This window comes from Acomys russatus, chromosome 4 (assembly GCF_903995435.1).
Source record: "Acomys russatus chromosome 4, mAcoRus1.1, whole genome shotgun sequence".
Classification (NCBI taxonomy): Eukaryota; Metazoa; Chordata; class Mammalia; order Rodentia; family Muridae; genus Acomys; species Acomys russatus.
Window position 1 is genome coordinate 30,036,927 of NC_067140.1, and position 18,927 is coordinate 30,055,853.

The following is an 18,927-nucleotide window of genomic DNA, read 5'->3' on the forward strand; positions in this document are numbered from 1 at the left end:
AGGGGGATATGCTAAAAAGGAAGAAGTCTACGTCATATTAATCAACTGAGCCTCTCCTTATCTGTAAAGTGGGGCAAGAACAATAGCACTTTTTTCATCTTAAGAGGATCAGGGGATCATGGGAGGGAAAATGGGTTGTCATACTAGTTCACCCAGCCAACTCTAGCCCTCAACTTTGTCCATAGCTGACCTCCTCTTCTTCAGCATGGAAAAGCTTGCACCAGGAGCCCCCTCTCACCGGCTCTAGTCCCCACCTGTTCTCTATTGAAAGCTTCCTAAGTCCTTTATTTCTACCACCACTGCCCCCACCCACCCTCCTCCTCCAACCCCTACAGATCCTTGTAGGGGAGGGCAAAGGAGAGGAGAGATTCAAGTGGCTTTTCCAAGAAAAGGAGCCAGCCAGCTGTTGACACTAAAGCTTTGTGGGCGATCCAGTACTAGGGGACCGGACTAGGGGTGCGTCCTACCCTTGCGCCCAGTGAGAACAAGTGCTAGCGCCTAACGGGAGCAACTCGCCTGAGGGCCACGGCAATGGTGGAGCTGTCCGTGGTGCTGAATATGCTTACTTTGGGCCTTGGCCTAGTACTGTTAGAGGAGGTCTGGGAGACCCGGCTGGCCCTCAGGGTCTGTTCTGTCCCATGTGACCTTGGATACCTGGCTTCCCCTCATAGGCAGCGGTGAACTCCTTCTCCGAGTCTAGGCTGGATGGGAGGTCCGTGTCATCCTCTGTCTCACAGCTGGTGCGCGGCCCTGGATAGGGACAAGGTCTTTTGCCAGGGTAGATTCTGTCCTCTCTCGCCAGGCCCCGACGGCTCCAGGCTTTTGGTCGCCGAGCAGCCAAAAGACAGCTCTCTGCCCGGACAGAACCGTCTTGGCCGAATCTGCCCCGCCACACACTACCTCCTGTGGGGGCCAAACCCTCAAGAGCACGGTTAAACAGCAAGCGGGGCAACAAAGGGGGTACAGCCATGGAGAGGCGCGAAAACACTTGAGGGGTACCGAGTGCGTGGTTAGGGCGGAGGCGGGGCGCACAGCCAGACTTGGCCGCCTGGTTCCTCCCCAGCCCACGAGGGGGCGCCTTGTCCCCATGACAACGCGGACAGCCCCTACCCCACCCCCCGGAGGGTAGCGCCCGAGGCTTATCCGCCCTGGCGACTGTGGGCGGTGCCCGAGGAGTCCCGAGTCAAGGGACAGCTACAGAGAAGGGCGCAAGCATCAAGGGTGTCCAAGACTCCAGGTGGTGACCCCCGCGCGTCGCCGCTGGGTGACCGACCCCGAGCGGGCGGTGTGTCCCCACCACGATTGGCTGCTTCCCTGTGACATCACGCGGCTCGGGGAAAAGTGCGAGCGTGAGCGCGAGTCGGAGCCACAGCGCCGGGAGCTGCAGGCGAAGCAGGGGCCGCCCCTTGGCACCCTGTCCCCGCCCCCGGCCCAAGGCCCGGTCGCCCACCCCACGGACTCGGAGCCTCTGGCTTGTCCCGCCGTCTGTCTGGCACCAGCGGAGCAAGACAGAAGCAGCGGGTGAGTAACTCCGTGGAGGCGCAGGGGCTGGGGGCTCCCGGACACTCTGAGGGTCTCCAGTGGTAGGTCCGACTGGAACGGGCTCCCAAACACCTTCAAGGGGCAAGCGCAGTGCAGAAGGGGCGGAGACCCCTGGGGTGGGGAACCCCTCTCGAAGAAGGGCCCCAGGTCTCCGAAAGGTTTCTCCAGGTGTGTGTCTAGGGATTGGTGGTCATTCAGGAGGCTAAGGGCAGAAGAGTACCAGCCCACAGCCCCAGCCCAAAAGCGGGGCAGCCGTCGGGTCAGAACCCACACTCCCTCACTGCCTCCAGCTGGCTGCTCTGCAGGGTGCCGGGAGATGAAGCCTCCAAGCGTCCTTTTCCCGCCCGTCTCCCTGCCTTCCCTTCCCACCTTGGCCCACCCAGAGCCACCAGCACGCTCTAGCTGGTGGAGTCCTCTGTCCGCGACCTTGAGCCCCGACGGAAAACACCCCAGTTCTCTCCTCGCACCCTTCCCCCACTACAGGACTAACCCTCGCTTTTACCCATCCTAGGAGATATAGTCTCCGACCCCTCCCCCCTCCCCGACCCTCAAAGCTGTCAGAGGAAGTGTTAGGCACAATGACTTGGCCCAATATCCTGCACCCCTCTCCCTTCCCCTTAAGTACAGAGGCTTCTTTCCGCCTCAGGGACAGATCTAGCTACCAAAGCTTTCCTAAAGCTTTAATAATCGAAAACCTACCCCACGAGTCACCCCACGGGCACCCAGAGCACCCTTTCCCGTCTTGTCCCCAGCAGGGGAAGGGGCTCCCCGGACCTGAGGAAGCACAGTGCCCACGCCCAGAGACTACAGGAACTGCGTGCCTGGGGGCGGAGGGGTTGATAAGAGGGCGGGGCATCAGAGAACCTTGGCCCTTTCAACCGGGACCCAGAGGTGGAGGAGCTGGGCCCAAGGGTAAGCTCCGAGATGGCCCTTGAGCCATCTGACCTGAGCCCACGGCTTGGGAACTCGGTGTCTATTGTGACTGGTGGGACTAGACAGGGCCTCTCCAGCGAGTGCCGGGTGAAAAGTGAAAGAGAACAACCGTACACTCTTGACCCAAGCCTCGACTGGGTTCCTCACTTGGCGGTTCTGCCCCTGCCCTCAATGCGTAGGTTACTCTGAACTGAGCCCAGTGACCCTTACGGCTCCATTGGGCGACTATCACAGAGCTTCTCGACCGAAGTCAATCCACAGCTGGGACTGCGCGCTCTCCATGCTTGAGTGAATCCAGACAGGACCAGGTGCCGGGGCCGCTAAGATGATTCCAAAGTCAGGGTTTTCTAGCAGCCCAAATTTCATCTTTTCTCGACCCCTTTCCCCATCCACAGGCCGGGTCGTTCCCGCTATAGACGTTAGATGTGACTGGTCACTCGCTGATGGTCCAGCATTTGCTCCTGAATACAAGTTTGGAGTTACAGCCACCCAAGCCGTATACTTGGGCCAGGCCATAAGACCTCAGGCATGCACACACATGCACACGCACGTGTCCACATGGTGCTGGCATGCTCACGCGCTCAAAGGCGCACCGGTATCCAGGCGTGGTGGGGCGCACACTGGCACATGCAGGCAGCCACTAGTGTCTACTCCTGCTCCCGGATAATCACACATAAACAGAACTCGCACTCGCTTTCCCAACCTACACGTTCCTTGAAAGGTGCTTTGAGGGGTGCAGGTGGAATCCCGATGCCCTAAAGTTTCTCATCCTCGAAACCCTGGCTCAACCTAAGAAACATTTGTGGCAGCCTAAAGCCACGGAGCTTGGCGGTGTGTACCTCCCCTCCCCCGCCCCCACCTCCCGCCCTCTGTCTTTGGTCCCTTGTAGGAGAAGCCATGCCTTGACTCTTTTCTGCAATCGCGATCTGGGGCTTGGGGACGTGGCGAGCCGCGGCCTCTGGCTAGGGGTCCGGAGCTGGCACCCAGGGACCGACATTGCCATCTAGCGGTGCGCACAGACCAGGACTACAGCGGCTTGCCTTCCCAGATCCTACTTGGGCTGGATTTGTTGCGGGGGGGGGGGGGGGGTGGTGGAGAGGGTGCGCGGGGGGTTGGGGCGGATTGGGGGCGCGGAATTATGCCCATGGGTGCTGCGGTCTGAGCATCTGAAAGACAGAGAGACCCAGAAAGAAAACTAGGACCCAGTTGGAAAAACTGCATTTTACCTAGTCTGCATCTGGAAGGAGCCAGGGAAGACCAAACCACCCACCAATTCATCTGATCACTTACTGGTCAAGGCTGTTTCTTGGTCCCAGGAGGACCAAAGGTCAAACCCAAGTAAGGAAGCTGGGGTGCTTCTCTCCTGTGTGGTTTGGGAGGTACCTTGGAGATAGGAAAATGTCTCTGGGTGCTAACCCCGACTCGCCCCATCTTACCAACTGGATGGCTTTCATCAAGTTCACTAACAGAATGCTCTTCTGTAGGAAGACATTTGTATCTGTAAGATGCGCCTCCCAATAGTACTCCTTTTCTGGCTGCTGTAAGCATTAAACCTGATCATATATAGGGAAAGCCAGGGGGCTCCTGACTCAGGTTAACAATCAAAAAAGAAGAGAGGTTGTATTTTCCTATCTTGCTGCCCCCCCACCTCTCCCCCACCTTCTTATCCTGGCTATGTTCTGGCCCTGAGAGACTGAAGCGAGGGTTTCCTTAGTGTGTGCTAATGGCTCCCCCATTGGTGTACCCCTGCCCCTGCTGGCCGGTGTCTGGGAAAAGGTGGCTTCTCTGTGCAAAGGCTGGTGCTGGAGGTTCCATTTTGGAGCTGAAGGGCACTGTGGAGGCTCTTGAAAGGACAGATCTGTTTTTTGCCTTTGACCCCTTGGGTGACCTTGGAGGGATCATTAACCCCTCTCCTCCTGCCCTCCTTTGAGCCATGGATTTAGAACAGAAAAACTTAGCTTTGAAGCCAGAAGGCAGGGTCTTGTGTCTGCTATGGTGGGGCTGGAGGACTGGGGCCAAGTTTGCCATGTGTCTGCTCCCAGGGCCATTTCCAGCTAGAGAGCAAGCAGAGATGCTAACTGGATCCTCTGGCCAGTCAAAGGCTGTGGTGGAATGAGATCCTCTGTTTTGTAAATGAGGGGATTAGTTCTCAGAGGGCAAATGGCTTTCCTCTGACTATACAGCTAGACCTTGCTGGTTTCTATTGAGCACAGGCTGCAGGCTTGGTGCCTCTTCCTCCATAGCCAGCTGCTGTACCCTCTCTTCCTCTTACACACACACACACACACACACACACACACACACACGCACACACAAACACGCACGCACAGAACTGCGTATACGACCTGCGTGTGGCTGAGATGGGGCCTGTGTGCGTATGTGGAATGCTTGTGTGTTGGCGGGTGTGAAGGAGGCTGGGTTGAGCGGCTGCCCTGGCACAGTATGCTGGGCGTGGGCCTCCCTCACATGTATGGGAGAGGAAGGGGAGGAGAGCTGAAGGGAGCCTGGTGAAAGGGAAGGCAAACTCAGGGGAGGGGCCTTGTCGGACCTCAGATGGGTCATCCTCAGTGTGGGATGTGAGGTTTCTCTGGGATAAGTCCCTCGTCTTTTGGCTCCACACAGGAGCTTGCAGTAGCCTTGATTCTTGTGAAATCAGATAGATTCTTCCTCAGCTCCTGGGTCTTTTAGGTTTCTGATTTCTTTTTTGGGGAGCTGACAGCCCAGAGCTGCCTCTGCACTGTCTACTCAGCTCCTGGGACTGGGCTGGGGGGTGAAAGCTGAACTTCCTGAGTCAGCTCGCTATTCCTTTTCCTATTTCTCTTCCTCTTCTAGGTGTCCCAGGTCCCACCTCACCTTCTCTGGTCTCTTGAGTGACCTCCCTAGCCCTTAGAACCACCAGGCCCCGTGTGTCTTAGCTCTAGGGCCGCTTTCCCTGCTCCCCAAACTCACCCCATCAGCCACAACACATCAAGGAAAAGTGGAACCTTATTTATTTAAATAACCACAGAGGTTACTTAACACCTCTGTGCCTGTTTCCTCAATGTCTGCCTCAGGTTTGTTGCAAAGCTGCAGCAAGCTAACACTATGGAGCCACAGAGTACAGGAACTTAGTTGACAATCGATGCTGGCTGCCACTGCTGCATCGCTGTTGTCGTCGTCATCATCATCATCATCATCCCTGCAATGCAGGAACAGGAGAACAAGTCTCCCTTGGTGATGTCTGGTTAAGAAATGCCCAAGTGTCTGGATATGGTAGTGCACATCTTTAATTCCAGCCCTCTCGAGACAAAGGCAGGGAGATCAAACTCTGAGTTTGAGGTCAGCCTGGTCTATACAGTAAGACTGTGTCTCAACAACAATAAACAAACAAAAACAAAAGAAAGAAGAATTGGACGAGTGGGACTGAAGATGTAGCTTGGGGGTACACGTGTGTGGTGCATATCCACCATGGGTGTGGCCTTGGGTACAATCTTGGTATCCAAGAAGGAGGTGTTGGGAAGTGGTGTGCCTGACAGAGCACCTTCTTGCCCACCTTCCAGCCTCTAGGAACACTCTCACGCTGCCCCTTGCTTCCCTGGCCTCCACCTCCACCGGCCTGCATCCCCATCTCTGGGCCTTTGCTCTTCTCTCAGCCGTTTGCCACAGCTCGTCACGTGGCTGCTTCTTGTTACCATGCCCATCATCGTGGGTGAGGCCCAGGACCACCCAGCAAGCAACAGCCCCTCTTGCGTCTTTGGACTCACTCCCTTTACCTTCAGTCTGCCGCCTTCTTTTCTTTCTAGCAGTGTTTTGGTTCCCCCTCCCCATACCCTTCTGTCTTCCCCCAAACTAGATTATCCACTCTGGGATGGGAACCATGTGCCTTTCATTTGCTTCTGTAATCTCAGCCCTGAGCTAATTACAGCACTTGGCCCCTAGGAGGCCCTCAGTAATGTCAGATGAGTTAAAAACTGAGGACCGGTGGCACAGAGCGCCCTGACATTTCCCGGGATGAAATCCCTCCTGCCACAGTGACTCCAGTTAACCCTCTGCATGAAGCCCCATCCTCTTCAACAATTCACTCCTTTCCTGTCTCCTTCCTCCTCCAGCCACTGCCCACCTGTATCCAGTTGGGTTCGGCATGGCGAATTTCACACCTGTCAATAGCAGCTCAGGCAATCAGTCTGTGCGCCTGGTTACAGCAACCCACAACCACCTGGAGACGGTGGAGATGGTGTTCATCGCCACAGTGACTGGCTCGCTGAGTCTAGTGACCGTTGTGGGGAATATCCTAGTGATGCTCTCCATCAAGGTGAACAGGCAGTTGCAGACGGTCAACAACTACTTCCTGTTCAGCCTGGCGTGTGCGGATCTCATCATAGGTGCACTCTCCATGAACCTCTACAGCTTGTACATCATTAAGGGCTACTGGCCCCTGGGCGCGGTGGTCTGTGACCTGTGGCTGGCCTTGGACTATGTAGTGAGCAATGCATCTGTCATGAACCTTCTCATCATCAGCTTTGACCGTTACTTCTGCGTCACCAAACCCCTCACCTACCCTGCCCGCCGCACTACCAAGATGGCAGGCCTCATGATTGCAGCTGCCTGGGTCCTGTCTTTCGTGCTGTGGGCCCCTGCCATCTTGTTCTGGCAGTTTGTCGTGGGCAAGAGGACAGTGCCCGATAACCAGTGCTTCATCCAGTTCTTGTCCAACCCAGCAGTGACCTTCGGCACAGCCATTGCTGCCTTCTACCTGCCCGTGGTCATCATGACGGTGCTGTATATTCACATCTCACTAGCCAGCCGCAGCCGAGTCCACAAGCATCGACCTGAGGGCCCCAAGGAGAAGAAGGCCAAGACACTGGCTTTCCTCAAGAGTCCTCTGATGAAGCCGAGTATCAAGAAACCTCCACCAGGGGGCGCTTCTCGAGAGGAACTGCGCAACGGGAAACTAGAAGAGGCTCCTCCGCCAGCCCTGCCCCCGCCTCCACGCCCAGTGGCGGACAAGGACACTTCCAATGAGTCCAGCTCAGGCAGCGCTACCCAGAACACCAAGGAACGGCCCCCCACAGAGCTGTCCACCGCAGAGGCCACCACACCAGCGCTGGCCGCCCCTACCCTGCAGCCGCGAACCCTCAACCCTGCCTCCAAGTGGTCCAAGATTCAAATTGTAACAAAGCAGACGGGCAATGAGTGTGTGACAGCCATCGAGATTGTACCCGCTACGCCAGCTGGCATGCGCCCAGCAGCCAATGTGGCCCGAAAGTTCGCCAGCATCGCTCGCAACCAGGTGCGCAAGAAGCGGCAAATGGCGGCCCGGGAGCGCAAAGTGACTCGGACCATCTTTGCCATTCTGCTAGCCTTCATCCTCACCTGGACACCTTACAATGTCATGGTCCTGGTGAATACCTTTTGTCAGAGCTGTATCCCCGACAGGGTGTGGTCCATCGGCTACTGGCTCTGCTATGTCAACAGCACCATCAACCCTGCCTGCTATGCACTCTGCAATGCCACGTTCAAAAAGACCTTCCGGCACCTCCTGCTGTGCCAGTATCGGAACATCGGCACAGCCAGGTAGATAGGCAGGTGCCCTAGGAGGTGCTGGTGTCATGAGTGTGTACCGGGGGAACCACATGGCTCACCGGCTGTGGAGGAGAGAGTAGGCGGCCCCACTCTGAGTTCGCATCTGCTAAACAGAACAGGTCTCCTAGACACAGTGAAGTACAAGAGGCTCTTCGCTGGTTTCTGAGAGCAAATCTCTACTGAAGCCTAGGGGGCTCAGCCCAGGGAGGTTCTAAACTGGCACCACCTGGCCTATATCAGTCACCTTCCCTCAGGAAGATGGGCGACAATGGCTGGAATGTGCAGCTGCTCTATCAAGGCCAAGATCAGTCAGGTGGACAAATGAATGGAACCGAGCCTGGGAGCATCTTGAGAGGAGCAAAAGGAGCCGGGCTTAAAAGGGTGGGGTCCCCAGTGTGCTGTACTTGGTGCTTTCCGCCTCCCTGCACCCCCCTCCCTTGCATGTAGGCTCAGCCTTTCCCCTGCCCCCCAAGTCCCACTCCAGGGTGAGGATTTCCCTGCCATAGTTGTGCAGCCAGGCTCTGGGTGGGAAGCCAGGCAGTCTTCCCTCCCTTCCCTGGCCAACAAGTCACAACTGGATGGGGCAACCCGGAGGTCATGCTAAGCTGAGATGCAGCCTCCAGGGGACAAAGACTGAGTCAAATAGTGGTGGGTCTTCTTGTCAAGAGCCTCCTCACACATCAAATGAAGGGCAGTGTCCCCCCCCCCCCTCTCTCTGCACAAAGGGAGGTATAGGCCCAAGGGAAAGAAGGCGGTGGTGAGGAACTTGGTGATCCATACAGGTTTCAGTGGTGGGTGACGCAAGCAAGCACCCTCATCTCTCCCCAGTGAGAACCGTCCAGACTGGCAGTAGCCTGGACCAAAAAGACTCTTGACTAGGTGAGGCAGAATTCAAGGTGAGTCACCTAGGTCGTCTTCCCTATCCCCCCCCCCCTGTGGTCCCTGGGAGAGATGACACCCAGGGAGCCTTGGAAGACATTTTTTGTAAATGTTCTGCTCTTTCCCATGAGCTGTTGGGAGCACTTCCTTTGTAGCCCTCAACTCTCTTCAGTCCATCTTTCCCCACCCTCCTGCCCCCAACAAAGCTCCATGGCAAACTCCCTGGGAAGGGGCTTTTATATATTAAAAAAAAAAAAAAAAAAAAAAAGAAGCTTTTATTTGAAAAAAAATGTGAGTTCATTTTATTCATTTCTTAATAACAGGTATCAGGGTGGGGAGGACAGGAGGAGGGCTGGGAATTAGATCCCTCTGTGGGGAGGCTCAAGCTTCCCAGAATCCCTTGTCTCTCTCCACTTTGGGCACTTGGTGTGGGTGTGAGGGGGCAGGAGTGGGGCGTGATTGACAAAGCTGACAGGAAGACGAAAGGCACTGGTGGGTTCTATCTTGGACCCGTGAGAGAGGAGGGCTTCTCCCACGACCCAGGCAAGGCCAGAGGCTCACTGGCATCCTTACATCAATCCTTTCCTTTTCCTTTCTTGGCTGGAAAACAAGAAAGAAAGACAAGAAAGAAATGCATTAGTGACCTAGCTGAGACTCACATAGTACATCAGGGAGAGAAAATCCTGCCCCCTAGTGGTGTTTGATCAGTTGGCTAACCTGGAAGTGGTGGAAAGGGGGCAGCCATTGTGACTTTTTACCCCACTCACCCCGGTTTGTTTTGTTTTGTTTTAAAGACAAGAGTTTCACTCTGTAGCCTTGAGCTCTTGGCAGTCTTACTGTCTCAGGCCTAAAGTGCTGCTTTTACAGGCATGAGCCACCGAGTCTGGGGTTCAACTTTCTATCTTCATCTAGGATCAGAATGTGTCCAAGTCCCTCACCTGGGAAGTGGTCAGACTGATGATGTCTGTCCCGCTGGCCTTAGTAGCTGCTATTGGTGGAGTAGCAGCATGGCCCCTTGGGGATAGCCTTCCTAGAGTCTTAGGGCACAGTGAATTCCTCCCTGACCACACCCCGCCTTCCTCGGGTGACACAAAGACAAGCCTTTTCCAGAACCAAGATCGGGGGTGATCCAACAGAAAGAGTAGCTCCTACTTGGGCAGAGGGTTTAGCGCCTCCTGAGAGTGGTCCTCAGGGACCTGCCCGGTCCCAACTCTAAGACTGCTCGGTAGAGATGCCACGAAGTCACTAGTCTGATCCACACAACCCCACCATATTTGCTGACCTTTGGTCTTCGACTTGGACTTGGAGGTACAGGGCTTGGTCACGCGGATGGTCTCCTGGCACTGGGCATTGTATCGAGCCTTCTTCAGGGTCCCTTGGCGGGCTTTGGTGCCAGTGCTCCCATCACACGCCCCCCAGCTCTCAAACTTGTATTTGCAGTCGGCTGATAGGAGAGTGGCCCCACGGTGAACGACATGAGGATTGTGGCTACCCTCCCTTGCCCAAGTTTTATTAAAGCCATACCCTCGGCTTTCCGGCCCTCCTCCTATGCTCCACCTCACCTCCAAATTCCTTCTTCCAGTTGCAGGGCACCTTGCAATGTATGCGCTGGGTCTGGGTCCCACAGGTACCCTCGCGGAAACCCATGCCGCAGTCCTTGCTGCTGGGGGTGCAGGGCCCCCAGGTCCACTCCGAGCACTCGCTTCCCAAGCTGCCCTTCTTCATCTTGTCTACAAGGTGCAAGGAACAAAGTTAAGGACATGGTGTGCCCGGAAACTCCCTCGGAGACCAGCACTTAGGTCATGCGGCCTCAACTGCCGGGCCCCCAGCCTTCTTTTACTCCCGAACCCACCCTACCCCATCACCTTTCTTTTTGGCCACTGCAGAGGTGAGCGCCAGGAGGGCAAGCAGGGCTAGAAGGAAGAAGCCTCGGTGCTGCATCCTGGGGGGAAAGTCTGGGTTAAAGTTTCCCTTCTCCGCTAGGGACCGCGGTAAGGACCTCCCACCCCACTTGTCCCACTCTTCAGGCCCAAAGGGTCGGACCGACAAGGGGAGACTGAGGGAGGACTTGAAGCACCTATCCCGAGACTCAGCGTAACCCCCCACCCGACCCCCGCCTCAGCCCCCTCGGTGGTAACAGCCTGAAGGGCCTGAGGCTACGGCCACAGCGCGCTCACTCGCTCACTGCCGCTGCGATGCTTCGCTCCCTCCCGCAATAGCCTGTCCCGCTAAGTCGGCTGCGGCCCCTTTTGTCTCCAGAACCGGTCTGAGCCGGTCACATGGGCCCCCGCCCCTCCCCCCAGCCCCATGGAAGGACCCGCCCCCTCCCCTCAAACCCGCACCTCCCCGACCCCCAAGTCCCCGCCTCCATTCCCGCCCCTTGCTGAGCCAGGACTCCCGCGCCTGAGCCCCTCACCTCTGATCTCTGGGTCTCTGGGGCCCTGGGGCTCCGTCTAGCCTGTGTACTCCTGGCTCAGGTCCCCTTTCGGGCTCTGGAGCCTCAGAACTCTACCTCCTCCCGCCTGCCCCTTCCCTGGTCTGGGCTTGTCTCCTTTCCCCTCGTGTAGCCCAGACAGCTCTCAAGTCACCACTTTGCTTGCCCCACAGAGGAGCCCTGGTGTCACAGGCCCGGGCAGCCTCTGCACCTTTGAGGCCTGGTTCACCTCCGTCTTGTTTTTGAGCAGTTCACTCTGAGGGCAAGGAAGAGCTCTAATGTGTCGGGGAGCTGGGTACCTCAGACCCCAGCTGGGTCCTGGTGAGCAAGGCTCGAGCCCTATTCTAGTGTGTGTTTGAAGGAGGGAAGGGCGTTGGGAGGAGGGGGAGCGGCAGCACGCAGGCCTGAGTTTGGTGAATCTTGTAGTTGACACGGGCAGTTTGAGAAGTTCCAGACCAGGCTTTGCCAGAGGTGATAACCGCCCACCCCTGACCCTGGGGCCTCAGGCTCACCTCAACCAGATTACACCCCCCTCCCCCCCAGTACAGGCCAGGGGGAGGGGACTGCTCCAGAGCACAGGGCCAGTGGACCAAAGAACCCATGCCGGCCCCCGCCCCACCTCTTTTACTTTCATTGTTATCGTCCCAGCGGGAGCGGGAAGCAGAGGAAATCAGCTCCGCCTCTGGCTCTATGAGCCTAAACCCCTAGGCAGAGGTCAGGAGCCGGGCAGACCCATCCCAGTTAGACCCCATTAGAGGTCTGAGATTTGGTGGCCATTCCCCCTCTCCACAGATAACCTAGCATACACCGTTGCTTGTCAGAGACCACAACAAGAAAACAAGAAAGGAAAAAAAAATTCACTTTACTGAGTCACACCCAGCTGTAAACAAGTCACCGTGGGAGCCCTACCCCCACCCTAGGCCATACAGTCCGAAATGAAATGACTGGGTACAGGAGGATCATCAGGGTAGGTGCCAAGCAGGGCAGCGGGCAGGTGAATACAGCAGGCTCTTGAGATTCTGGGAGGCCCAGGGTGGGTGGGTCAGAGAGAAGGGCTAGGCACCCAGAAGCCTCCAGACAGCTTTTGAAAATCCTGCTGAGAGCAGACCTCCCTGACAACGCTGAGCTCTGCCCAGCCCTTCCATCTGCTGTGGTGAACGGGAGGCTGCCCTGAGGGGACCAGCCAGCCTAGCCTGTTTCCTGTCCCCCATGAAACCAGGGACAGGCGAAGAGTCCAGCTCCTTAAGAGTCCAGCCCTAGATCTGAATGGCTTCTCAGGGGTGGCACGGGGCTCCTTCCCTGTGGCAGGGTCACCCCATAGCCATCTGACAGGAATGTGGCAGTGAGGCGGGCAAGGAGAGCTCTGGTAGTGTCCCTTGTTGATCCGTGGTCCCCTTAGCTACACAGCCGTCTCCTGGTCCTCACGCTGGATCATCTGGTAATGCTGTCTGTTCTCCAGGTAGGCAGCTAGCTCTGTGTCTTGAGCCTTCTCGGCTCGCTGCCGGGGAGTGTCGCCCTGGAGAAGGGTGGACGGGCCCCAGGGCCTTAGGAGAGGGCCCCAGGGCTTGAGGGGGGGAGGGGAGGAGTAATCTCAGAGGTCACAAGGTTTCCCCAGGCTGGCTCAGGTTTCTCTGGGCCTGGACTGACTGTTGGCTTTTACAACAGCTTCAAATTTCCTAGCCCTGCCCCCTAAGTTTGGGAAAGGCGGTGTTTGTGTTCTGCCAGGCAACTCACCTGCTGGTCTGTCTTCATGAGGGAGGCCCCGGCTTCCACAATGTAGTGGCAGATGGTGCGCTGACCCAGGGAGGCTGCCTGGTGTAGACAGGTCTCCCCACTGGGGAGCAGGGACTGGTTGTAGACACTTCCAGTCCTCTGGGCCTGCCCAGCTGTTTCCCAAGAGCCATTAGAAAAGGGCAGGGCGTCTGTCTAGAGGAGGGTACCCCATGCTGGCCAGAGGTGGTTTTCAGGGGGGCCAGGGGGCTGTGCCCCAGATACTCACTTCTCCTCCACAGCATCAAGGATCTCCGGTGGTGCTGCAGAAGGGAAGGGAACTAAGAACAGGACAGGCCCCCTTCCTCCCACCCAGCCCCAGGAATATGGCTCACCATGGTCCAGCAGATAGCGGACCACTTCCTTACTGCCAGTGCTGACCGCGTGATGCAAGAGTGTGCGGCTCTGCTGGTCCCTGTGCATGAGGTCCCCTCCTGCTCTGTGTAGCTCCTGGAGCTGAGGACAATGGGCAGGGCAGAGCAGAATGGATCTCCCTTCCTCCACAGGCATGGACCCAGGCACAGGCTCACACAAGTTACCCTAGGCACCTCTGAGGTTTGTTTTTTTGTTTGTTTGTTTTGTTTTTCTATGCAGTCTTGGTCTTCCTGGAAATTGCTATGTAGAGCAGGTTGGCCTCAAACTCAGAGACTCTCCTGCCTCTGCCTCCTGAGTGCTGGGATTAAAGGCTTGTGCCACCACACCTGAGGGTCTCTTTGGAGCGTCATTAGAGACACATTAGAGTCTTTTATCATCTCATGGGTGAGGGACACGCCCCCCCCCACACAAATGCACAGCCAACCAAGCCTTGGAGTCCTTTAGGACTGATCGTTTTCCAAGTACAGGGGACAGGCACACTGGGTGAAGTAGCGCCCAGTAGAAAGCCACCAAGACAAGGTGACCCGGTGGAGGACCAGGTGGACAGACAGGCACCTAACACCTCCCGAGGTGAGGGCTCCAGGGGCAAGGCGACCCAGGGGAGGACCAGGTGGACAGACAGGCACCTAACACCTCCCGAGGTGAGGGCTCCAGGGGCAAGGCGACCCAGGGGAGGACCAGGTGGACAGACAGGCACCTAACACCTCCCGAGGTGGGGGCTCCAGGGGCGAGGCTGAGCTCCTCTAACTCATACCTTGCAGAAGTCGTTTCTCTTGGCAGCTTCAATAAGCTCTTCACCTGCACAGAACATCTGTCCATCAGACCCTGAGGTCAGAGGCCTGGGCATGGGTGTGAACAACGTGTGTGATGATGCACCACTGTCCATGGCACGTGCCTGCTGGGGCATGTATGCCAAAGGCTGGACTTGTACAGGAAAGTGATCACATGGGACTTAATGGCTGTGCTTGCCAGCTGTGTGAACCCTGACCCCCACTGAACCTCACACATATGACCAGGGAAAGGAAAGTGGCAGGGCCTTGGGGAAGAGACCTCACCTTGAGGTGGTGCAGCATCCCCCTGCATTGACCTGCAAACAAAACAAGGTGAGCTGTGACCCAGCTCTGCCCAGCTGGTCTCCTTCCCTGGTCCCAACCACGGTGACCTTCACTTTTTCAAGTTTATTGAGTGCCTACTGTGCATCAACACTGTGGGGTACAAGCAGGGAGCCAGATAGATGGAGACCTTGGCCTCATGGGACTCACAGCCAAGCTCAGACACAGCCAACCAATAAATGAAAAATTTGGGAGTGTTATTAAAACACAACAGGGCAGTGTGGCCAAGCAGCTGTGCACTGTGGACTGGATACTATCCAACCTTCAGGTGGCATTCCTGGAAAAGATCCCTCCAAGAGGGAAAAGCTAAGGTAAAATGGGGGTGGGGGTGTCTGAGAAGGGACAAGTGTGAGGCAGCAAGGGCAAAGTCCAGAGGATGGCCCAGGACCTCAAGGAACCTTGAGGCTGAGGCATTGTGTGAGGTTTAGATAGGGCGTGGCCTGTTTGGACCTGCACTTCCGGGCCTGGAGCAGAAGAATGCAGAGGCTAAGGAGTGCTCAAACGGTGGGGGACATCACAGTAGAGCAACAGAGCCCTGGGTGCTCCTGAGTGCTCAAGCTGTGGCTAAAGGTGGAAAGTCCAAGCCTGCAGCCAGCACCCAGGATTTAAAGCCAGGGGAGTGGTTATGGGGCTCCGGGGCTCTGGGACTCACCCGGGTATGGGGGAGCAAGGGGAGGCAGGGGTGGGGAGGTCAGGCCGGGCTGATGCCCCCAGCAGCTCAGGGTCTAGGATATAAATCTCGTCCTGGGCAATCTCTGTCACATAGTTGAGGTGCTCCTGTGGGAAGAGGGGTTAGAGCTGAGGGTCACTGAGGGTCCAGGCACGAGGCCCTTAGTCCCCAGGGTTGGGGGTAGGCTTAGGGGCAGGGAGCAAGGCGGCGGATCTAGAGAGGCCCCTCTTGGAGCAGGATCGTCAGGGGAGTTTCTCGGGGAGCAGAGGGGTAATCCCTCTCTACACCCCCTTAGTTTCCACGGTGGCTTCGCCTGGTCCCTGGCCTCTGGGTATGGCACTCAGCAGGTCAACAACCACTTCCCACAGCGAAACCAGGTAACCTAGCCCTGGCTATTTTCTTCTGCTTCCCTGGATAGCGCTGTGCTTCCAGGCCCTCCCTTCTACCCACTTAGAAAGCCTTTTCTGGGTAAGCCAGCTTTTTCTCTTGGCGCCATCCCTGTGCATTCCTGCAGGGTGGTGGCATGTGATCCATAGCCACAGGCATGTGAGTATATTGTGGCCAGAAGGCTGTGGTGAGGATGCTCAGCTTGTGCCGCTAGCCCTGCGCTTGCCTACAGGGGGGGGGGGGGGGCGGCAGTGGGGGTGCAGAAACTGCTTGTGGATGGAGAAGGCCTGCAAGGCTTACCTGGGCCCTGTCGATCCTGTAGAAGCGGCTGGCAGTGGTGGCTATAAAGAGATGACTGGCTGAGCATGAGGAACCTCCTTGTCCCAGCCCAAGTCTTCCCCCAAAGGAGGACTTAGCAGGACAGCCCAGGACTGCCTAGAACTGACCCTTCAAGGCAAACTCACCATCCAGGAAACACCACTTGGAGGATAGTTGGTGGCTTGTTGGGGACTTGGCTCCAGCGCCATCGGGCTCCTGTTGAGACAGAAGCAAAGGTCAGGGTGGGTCACAGCTAGGCTGGGAAGGAAGCTGGGGTGCTCCCTCCTCCCACTCCCACAGCTACCTGCTGAAGTCTCTCGATGTGGGCACGGCAGAGCTCCAGGTCACTGTCCCCAGGGACCACCACAGTGCCCAGAGGCACAGCTGGAGACGGAGACAGACCCTTCATCAGCTAGCTGCGTGTCCCTGTTGCATGTCTGCAGACAGCCCATCCACTGCTCATCCCTCCCTGCCCCAGCCCTGCCGCCGCTCACACCTGCCCCAGCCCTGCCGCCGCTCACACCTGCCCGGGCCCTGCTGCCACTCACAGGCCTCCTTGAGCTGCTCCTTGTCATAATGTAGGGCCTCGTAGTCGTGCATACTGACCCTGCTCACCTGAACCCTCAGCTGCTCAGGAACTGGCTGCTGACTGTAGGGTGGGAACAATGGCAGGGAACTCAGTAGGGACCCTGCCTAGGATACCAACCCTTAGCTGGGCACTAGGCCAGGTGCTAAGAGGGGCATCCTGTGGCCTCAGACATGCTAAGCAATATAGCCAAACTACGAGTTCCCCTTTGCAGGTCAGGAAACCAAAGCTCAAGCAAAGTAGCGCCTGCCTCAGGCCGTGGTACATCGTGGCTAACATAGGACCTACTCGCTGTGCAGTGGGGCAGCGCTCCGGCGCTTGGCCTTCTGCACCATGGTGGCCTGGTTGCGCAGGGCGATTCGAATACGAGATGCTGCAAGCTTGCAGGGCTCACCATCCACCTGCACAGGGATGGCCTTGGCAGTGGTGAGCAGCACTTCTCGGCACTGGGTCAGCCGCTCGCCGTGCCCACCCACCTGCAGTGCTGCCTGTGGGCACAGGATGTTCAGGTCAGGTGCTGGGTGGGACAAGCTCTGCTCTTTCCAGAGATGCTGTGGTGAGGGGACAGACACGAGAGGGAACCCCAGACAGAATGCAGTGTGGAGGGACGAGACAGAGGCACTGAAGACTCCTCCCTCATCGGACGGGCAGTAAAAGTGCCTGTCCCACATCAAGAGCTGCTGCAAGTCACTGCCGAGCTAGAGACCCAAGGCCCGGCACCTTAGGCCAGAGAAAGCAGCTGAGGTGACTACTCTACCCTGGCCAGTGAAGGGAAGGGTAGGGACAGCTCAGGACTAGGACTGCTCGCTCACCAAGGATGTCATGGTGAAGCCAATGACCTCGAGGTAGCCATCGTCATGCCGCTGGGGCTCGAAGTCATGGTGCTCCCCAGGGTGGCCCCAGGGCATGGTGCCTGCACAGTACCTAAGGGGGGGGGGGAGAACGACAACAGATGGGCTCTGGCATGGGTGCAGTGGGATGGGACAGCAGGGCCCACAGGAGACCCCTTTCTCACCTGGGGATGTTCAGGAAAACGATGCACTGGGGTCTCAGGTCCTGAATCTTGGGGGTTAGGTCCATCCCATCACACTGGACAGGAACAGGGAGTGTTGGGAAACACATGTACCCAGGTGACATCCCTCCTCCTGGGCCCTCCAGTGGGTGCAGCCAGCCCTCCTCACCACTACTCTGATGTGTTTGGCTAAGTCCTTGGAGCTGCCCATCAGGAAGTCAGAGAAGGCCGTCTGTGGGAGACAGAGGGTGTCATCATCTTGTGACAGGGGCCTTCCCTCACCACTGTGTCACAGGGCTCCTGTGACCTGTACACAGGAGGCTGGGGCTGGCTGGCCCTGGACTCACCCCAGCATAAAACATCTTATTCCGAAAGCGGCTGTTGAATTTTTCTGGGTTGGCTTCTGGGTAGAGACAAGGGGTGGTGATGTCAGTTACCCTGCCGGAGCCTCCCAGGTTTGGGGTGGGGGGTGGGTGCAGGAGGCTCAGGGAGCAAGGTTTGGCCCCTTCAGCAGGAGACTGCTAACCTCGAGACTCATGAAACTCCAGGGTGACGTGGGCATCAAAGCCCAGACTGAAGTAGTTGTTGAAGACATCCAAGGGCAGCTGGGGAGTCAGGGTGTAGAAATGAGGGAGGTGATTCACAGCTGTCAGCTCTTCTCAAGGCCAAGACCGGCAGCCACTACCCTTGCCCAGTCCATCTACTGTTAGAGGCCTTTGTGTCAAAGCAAACAGTGCGCCAACGCTTCCTCCAGCTACCCCTGCAGCACTGCTTGGGAGGCCCTGCTCCTCCGGCTGGGAAAGGGAGGGCAGCTCCCCGGAGGACCTGTGGGGTCCTTACAATGCTGCGTCCCCACATGCCATACGCTGCAACTCCAGGGATAGGAACTCAAGTATTGCCACTGCATAGGACAGAGCTGGCACACTGGAGCCCCCACTAAGCGTGTGTCAGGAGGCTGAGTAAGAAGCCAGCTTTTAGTGGGTACCAATATTCTCCTGGGACAGAAAGAGGCCGAAATGTGAAGGACTAGAAACTTGCCACAATTCTAGAACTGGGTAGTAGGTGTGTACGGTCCAGCCGGCGGGTCCTTGAGAATCCCAGACTCATGAACCAGCCCCTGCCGAGTAGTCCTGGCTGACCTACCCGGTCAGTGGCTCCATCATCTCTCTCCTCAGGTCCTGCCTCAGGGTTGGGCTCGGCTTGGAGGTCCCAGCGGTCCAGCTGTACCACATTCCCCTCCTCCACATGGGAAAGGATCTTTGACACAGGCTCATCTGTGTAGCCCTGGTGGAAGGAGGCTGAGACTGAGCTTTCCCTGTGGTCAAAGGATACCTCTCCTGCCTGTCA

The 18,927-nt window shown here is 57.1% G+C and overlaps 3 protein-coding genes across 12 annotated transcripts in view; 1 reads left to right on the forward strand and 2 right to left on the reverse strand.

Annotated features, from left to right (window-relative positions):
* The first annotated feature begins 930 nt into the window (after positions 1-930).
* Chrm4 (cholinergic receptor muscarinic 4) lies at positions 931-8,321 on the forward strand. Its single transcript, XM_051144138.1, has 2 exons — positions 931-1,521; positions 6,564-8,321. The coding sequence occupies exon 2, from the start codon at positions 6,596-6,598 to the stop codon at positions 8,030-8,032; it is 1,437 nt and encodes a 478-aa protein (XP_051000095.1). The 5' UTR covers positions 931-1,521; positions 6,564-6,595; the 3' UTR covers positions 8,033-8,321.
* Positions 8,322-9,200: 879 nt separating this feature from the next.
* Positions 9,201-11,626, reverse strand: Mdk (midkine). Of its 2 annotated transcripts, none has more exons than XM_051144140.1 (5): positions 11,333-11,626; positions 10,782-10,858; positions 10,479-10,646; positions 10,199-10,360; positions 9,201-9,516 (listed from the first exon to the last, which is right to left on the reverse strand). In XM_051144140.1, exons 2-5 carry the CDS (start codon positions 10,855-10,857, stop codon positions 9,491-9,493), a joined length of 432 nt encoding a protein of 143 aa, XP_051000097.1. In that variant the 5' UTR covers position 10,858; positions 11,333-11,626; the 3' UTR covers positions 9,201-9,490. The 2 variants fall into 2 exon arrangements, with proteins under 2 accessions (XP_051000097.1, XP_051000096.1); XM_051144139.1 differs by lacking the exon at positions 11,333-11,626 and adding an exon at positions 11,094-11,218.
* Positions 11,627-12,476: 850 nt separating this feature from the next.
* The window catches only part of Dgkz (diacylglycerol kinase zeta), a 42,312-nt gene continuing 35,861 nt past the window's right edge, over positions 12,477-18,927 (reverse strand). For all 9 annotated transcript variants that reach the window (XM_051144143.1, XM_051144142.1, XM_051144145.1 and 6 more), the window contains 18 exons: positions 18,724-18,864; positions 18,107-18,185; positions 17,928-17,983; positions 17,750-17,812; positions 17,584-17,657; positions 17,381-17,492; positions 16,857-17,056; positions 16,531-16,631; positions 16,287-16,366; positions 16,129-16,198; positions 15,965-16,005; positions 15,260-15,384; positions 14,551-14,582; positions 14,250-14,293; positions 13,456-13,576; positions 13,350-13,383; positions 13,085-13,184; positions 12,477-12,866 (listed from right to left, as the gene is read on the reverse strand). In XM_051144143.1, the coding sequence (XP_051000100.1) occupies positions 12,750-12,866; positions 13,085-13,184; positions 13,350-13,383; positions 13,456-13,576; positions 14,250-14,293; positions 14,551-14,582; positions 15,260-15,384; positions 15,965-16,005; positions 16,129-16,198; positions 16,287-16,366; positions 16,531-16,631; positions 16,857-17,056; positions 17,381-17,492; positions 17,584-17,657; positions 17,750-17,812; positions 17,928-17,983; positions 18,107-18,185; positions 18,724-18,864 (1,590 nt within the window). In that variant the 3' untranslated portion in view covers positions 12,477-12,749. The remainder of the gene's footprint in view (positions 12,867-13,084; positions 13,185-13,349; positions 13,384-13,455; positions 13,577-14,249; positions 14,294-14,550; positions 14,583-15,259; positions 15,385-15,964; positions 16,006-16,128; positions 16,199-16,286; positions 16,367-16,530; positions 16,632-16,856; positions 17,057-17,380; positions 17,493-17,583; positions 17,658-17,749; positions 17,813-17,927; positions 17,984-18,106; positions 18,186-18,723; positions 18,865-18,927) is intronic.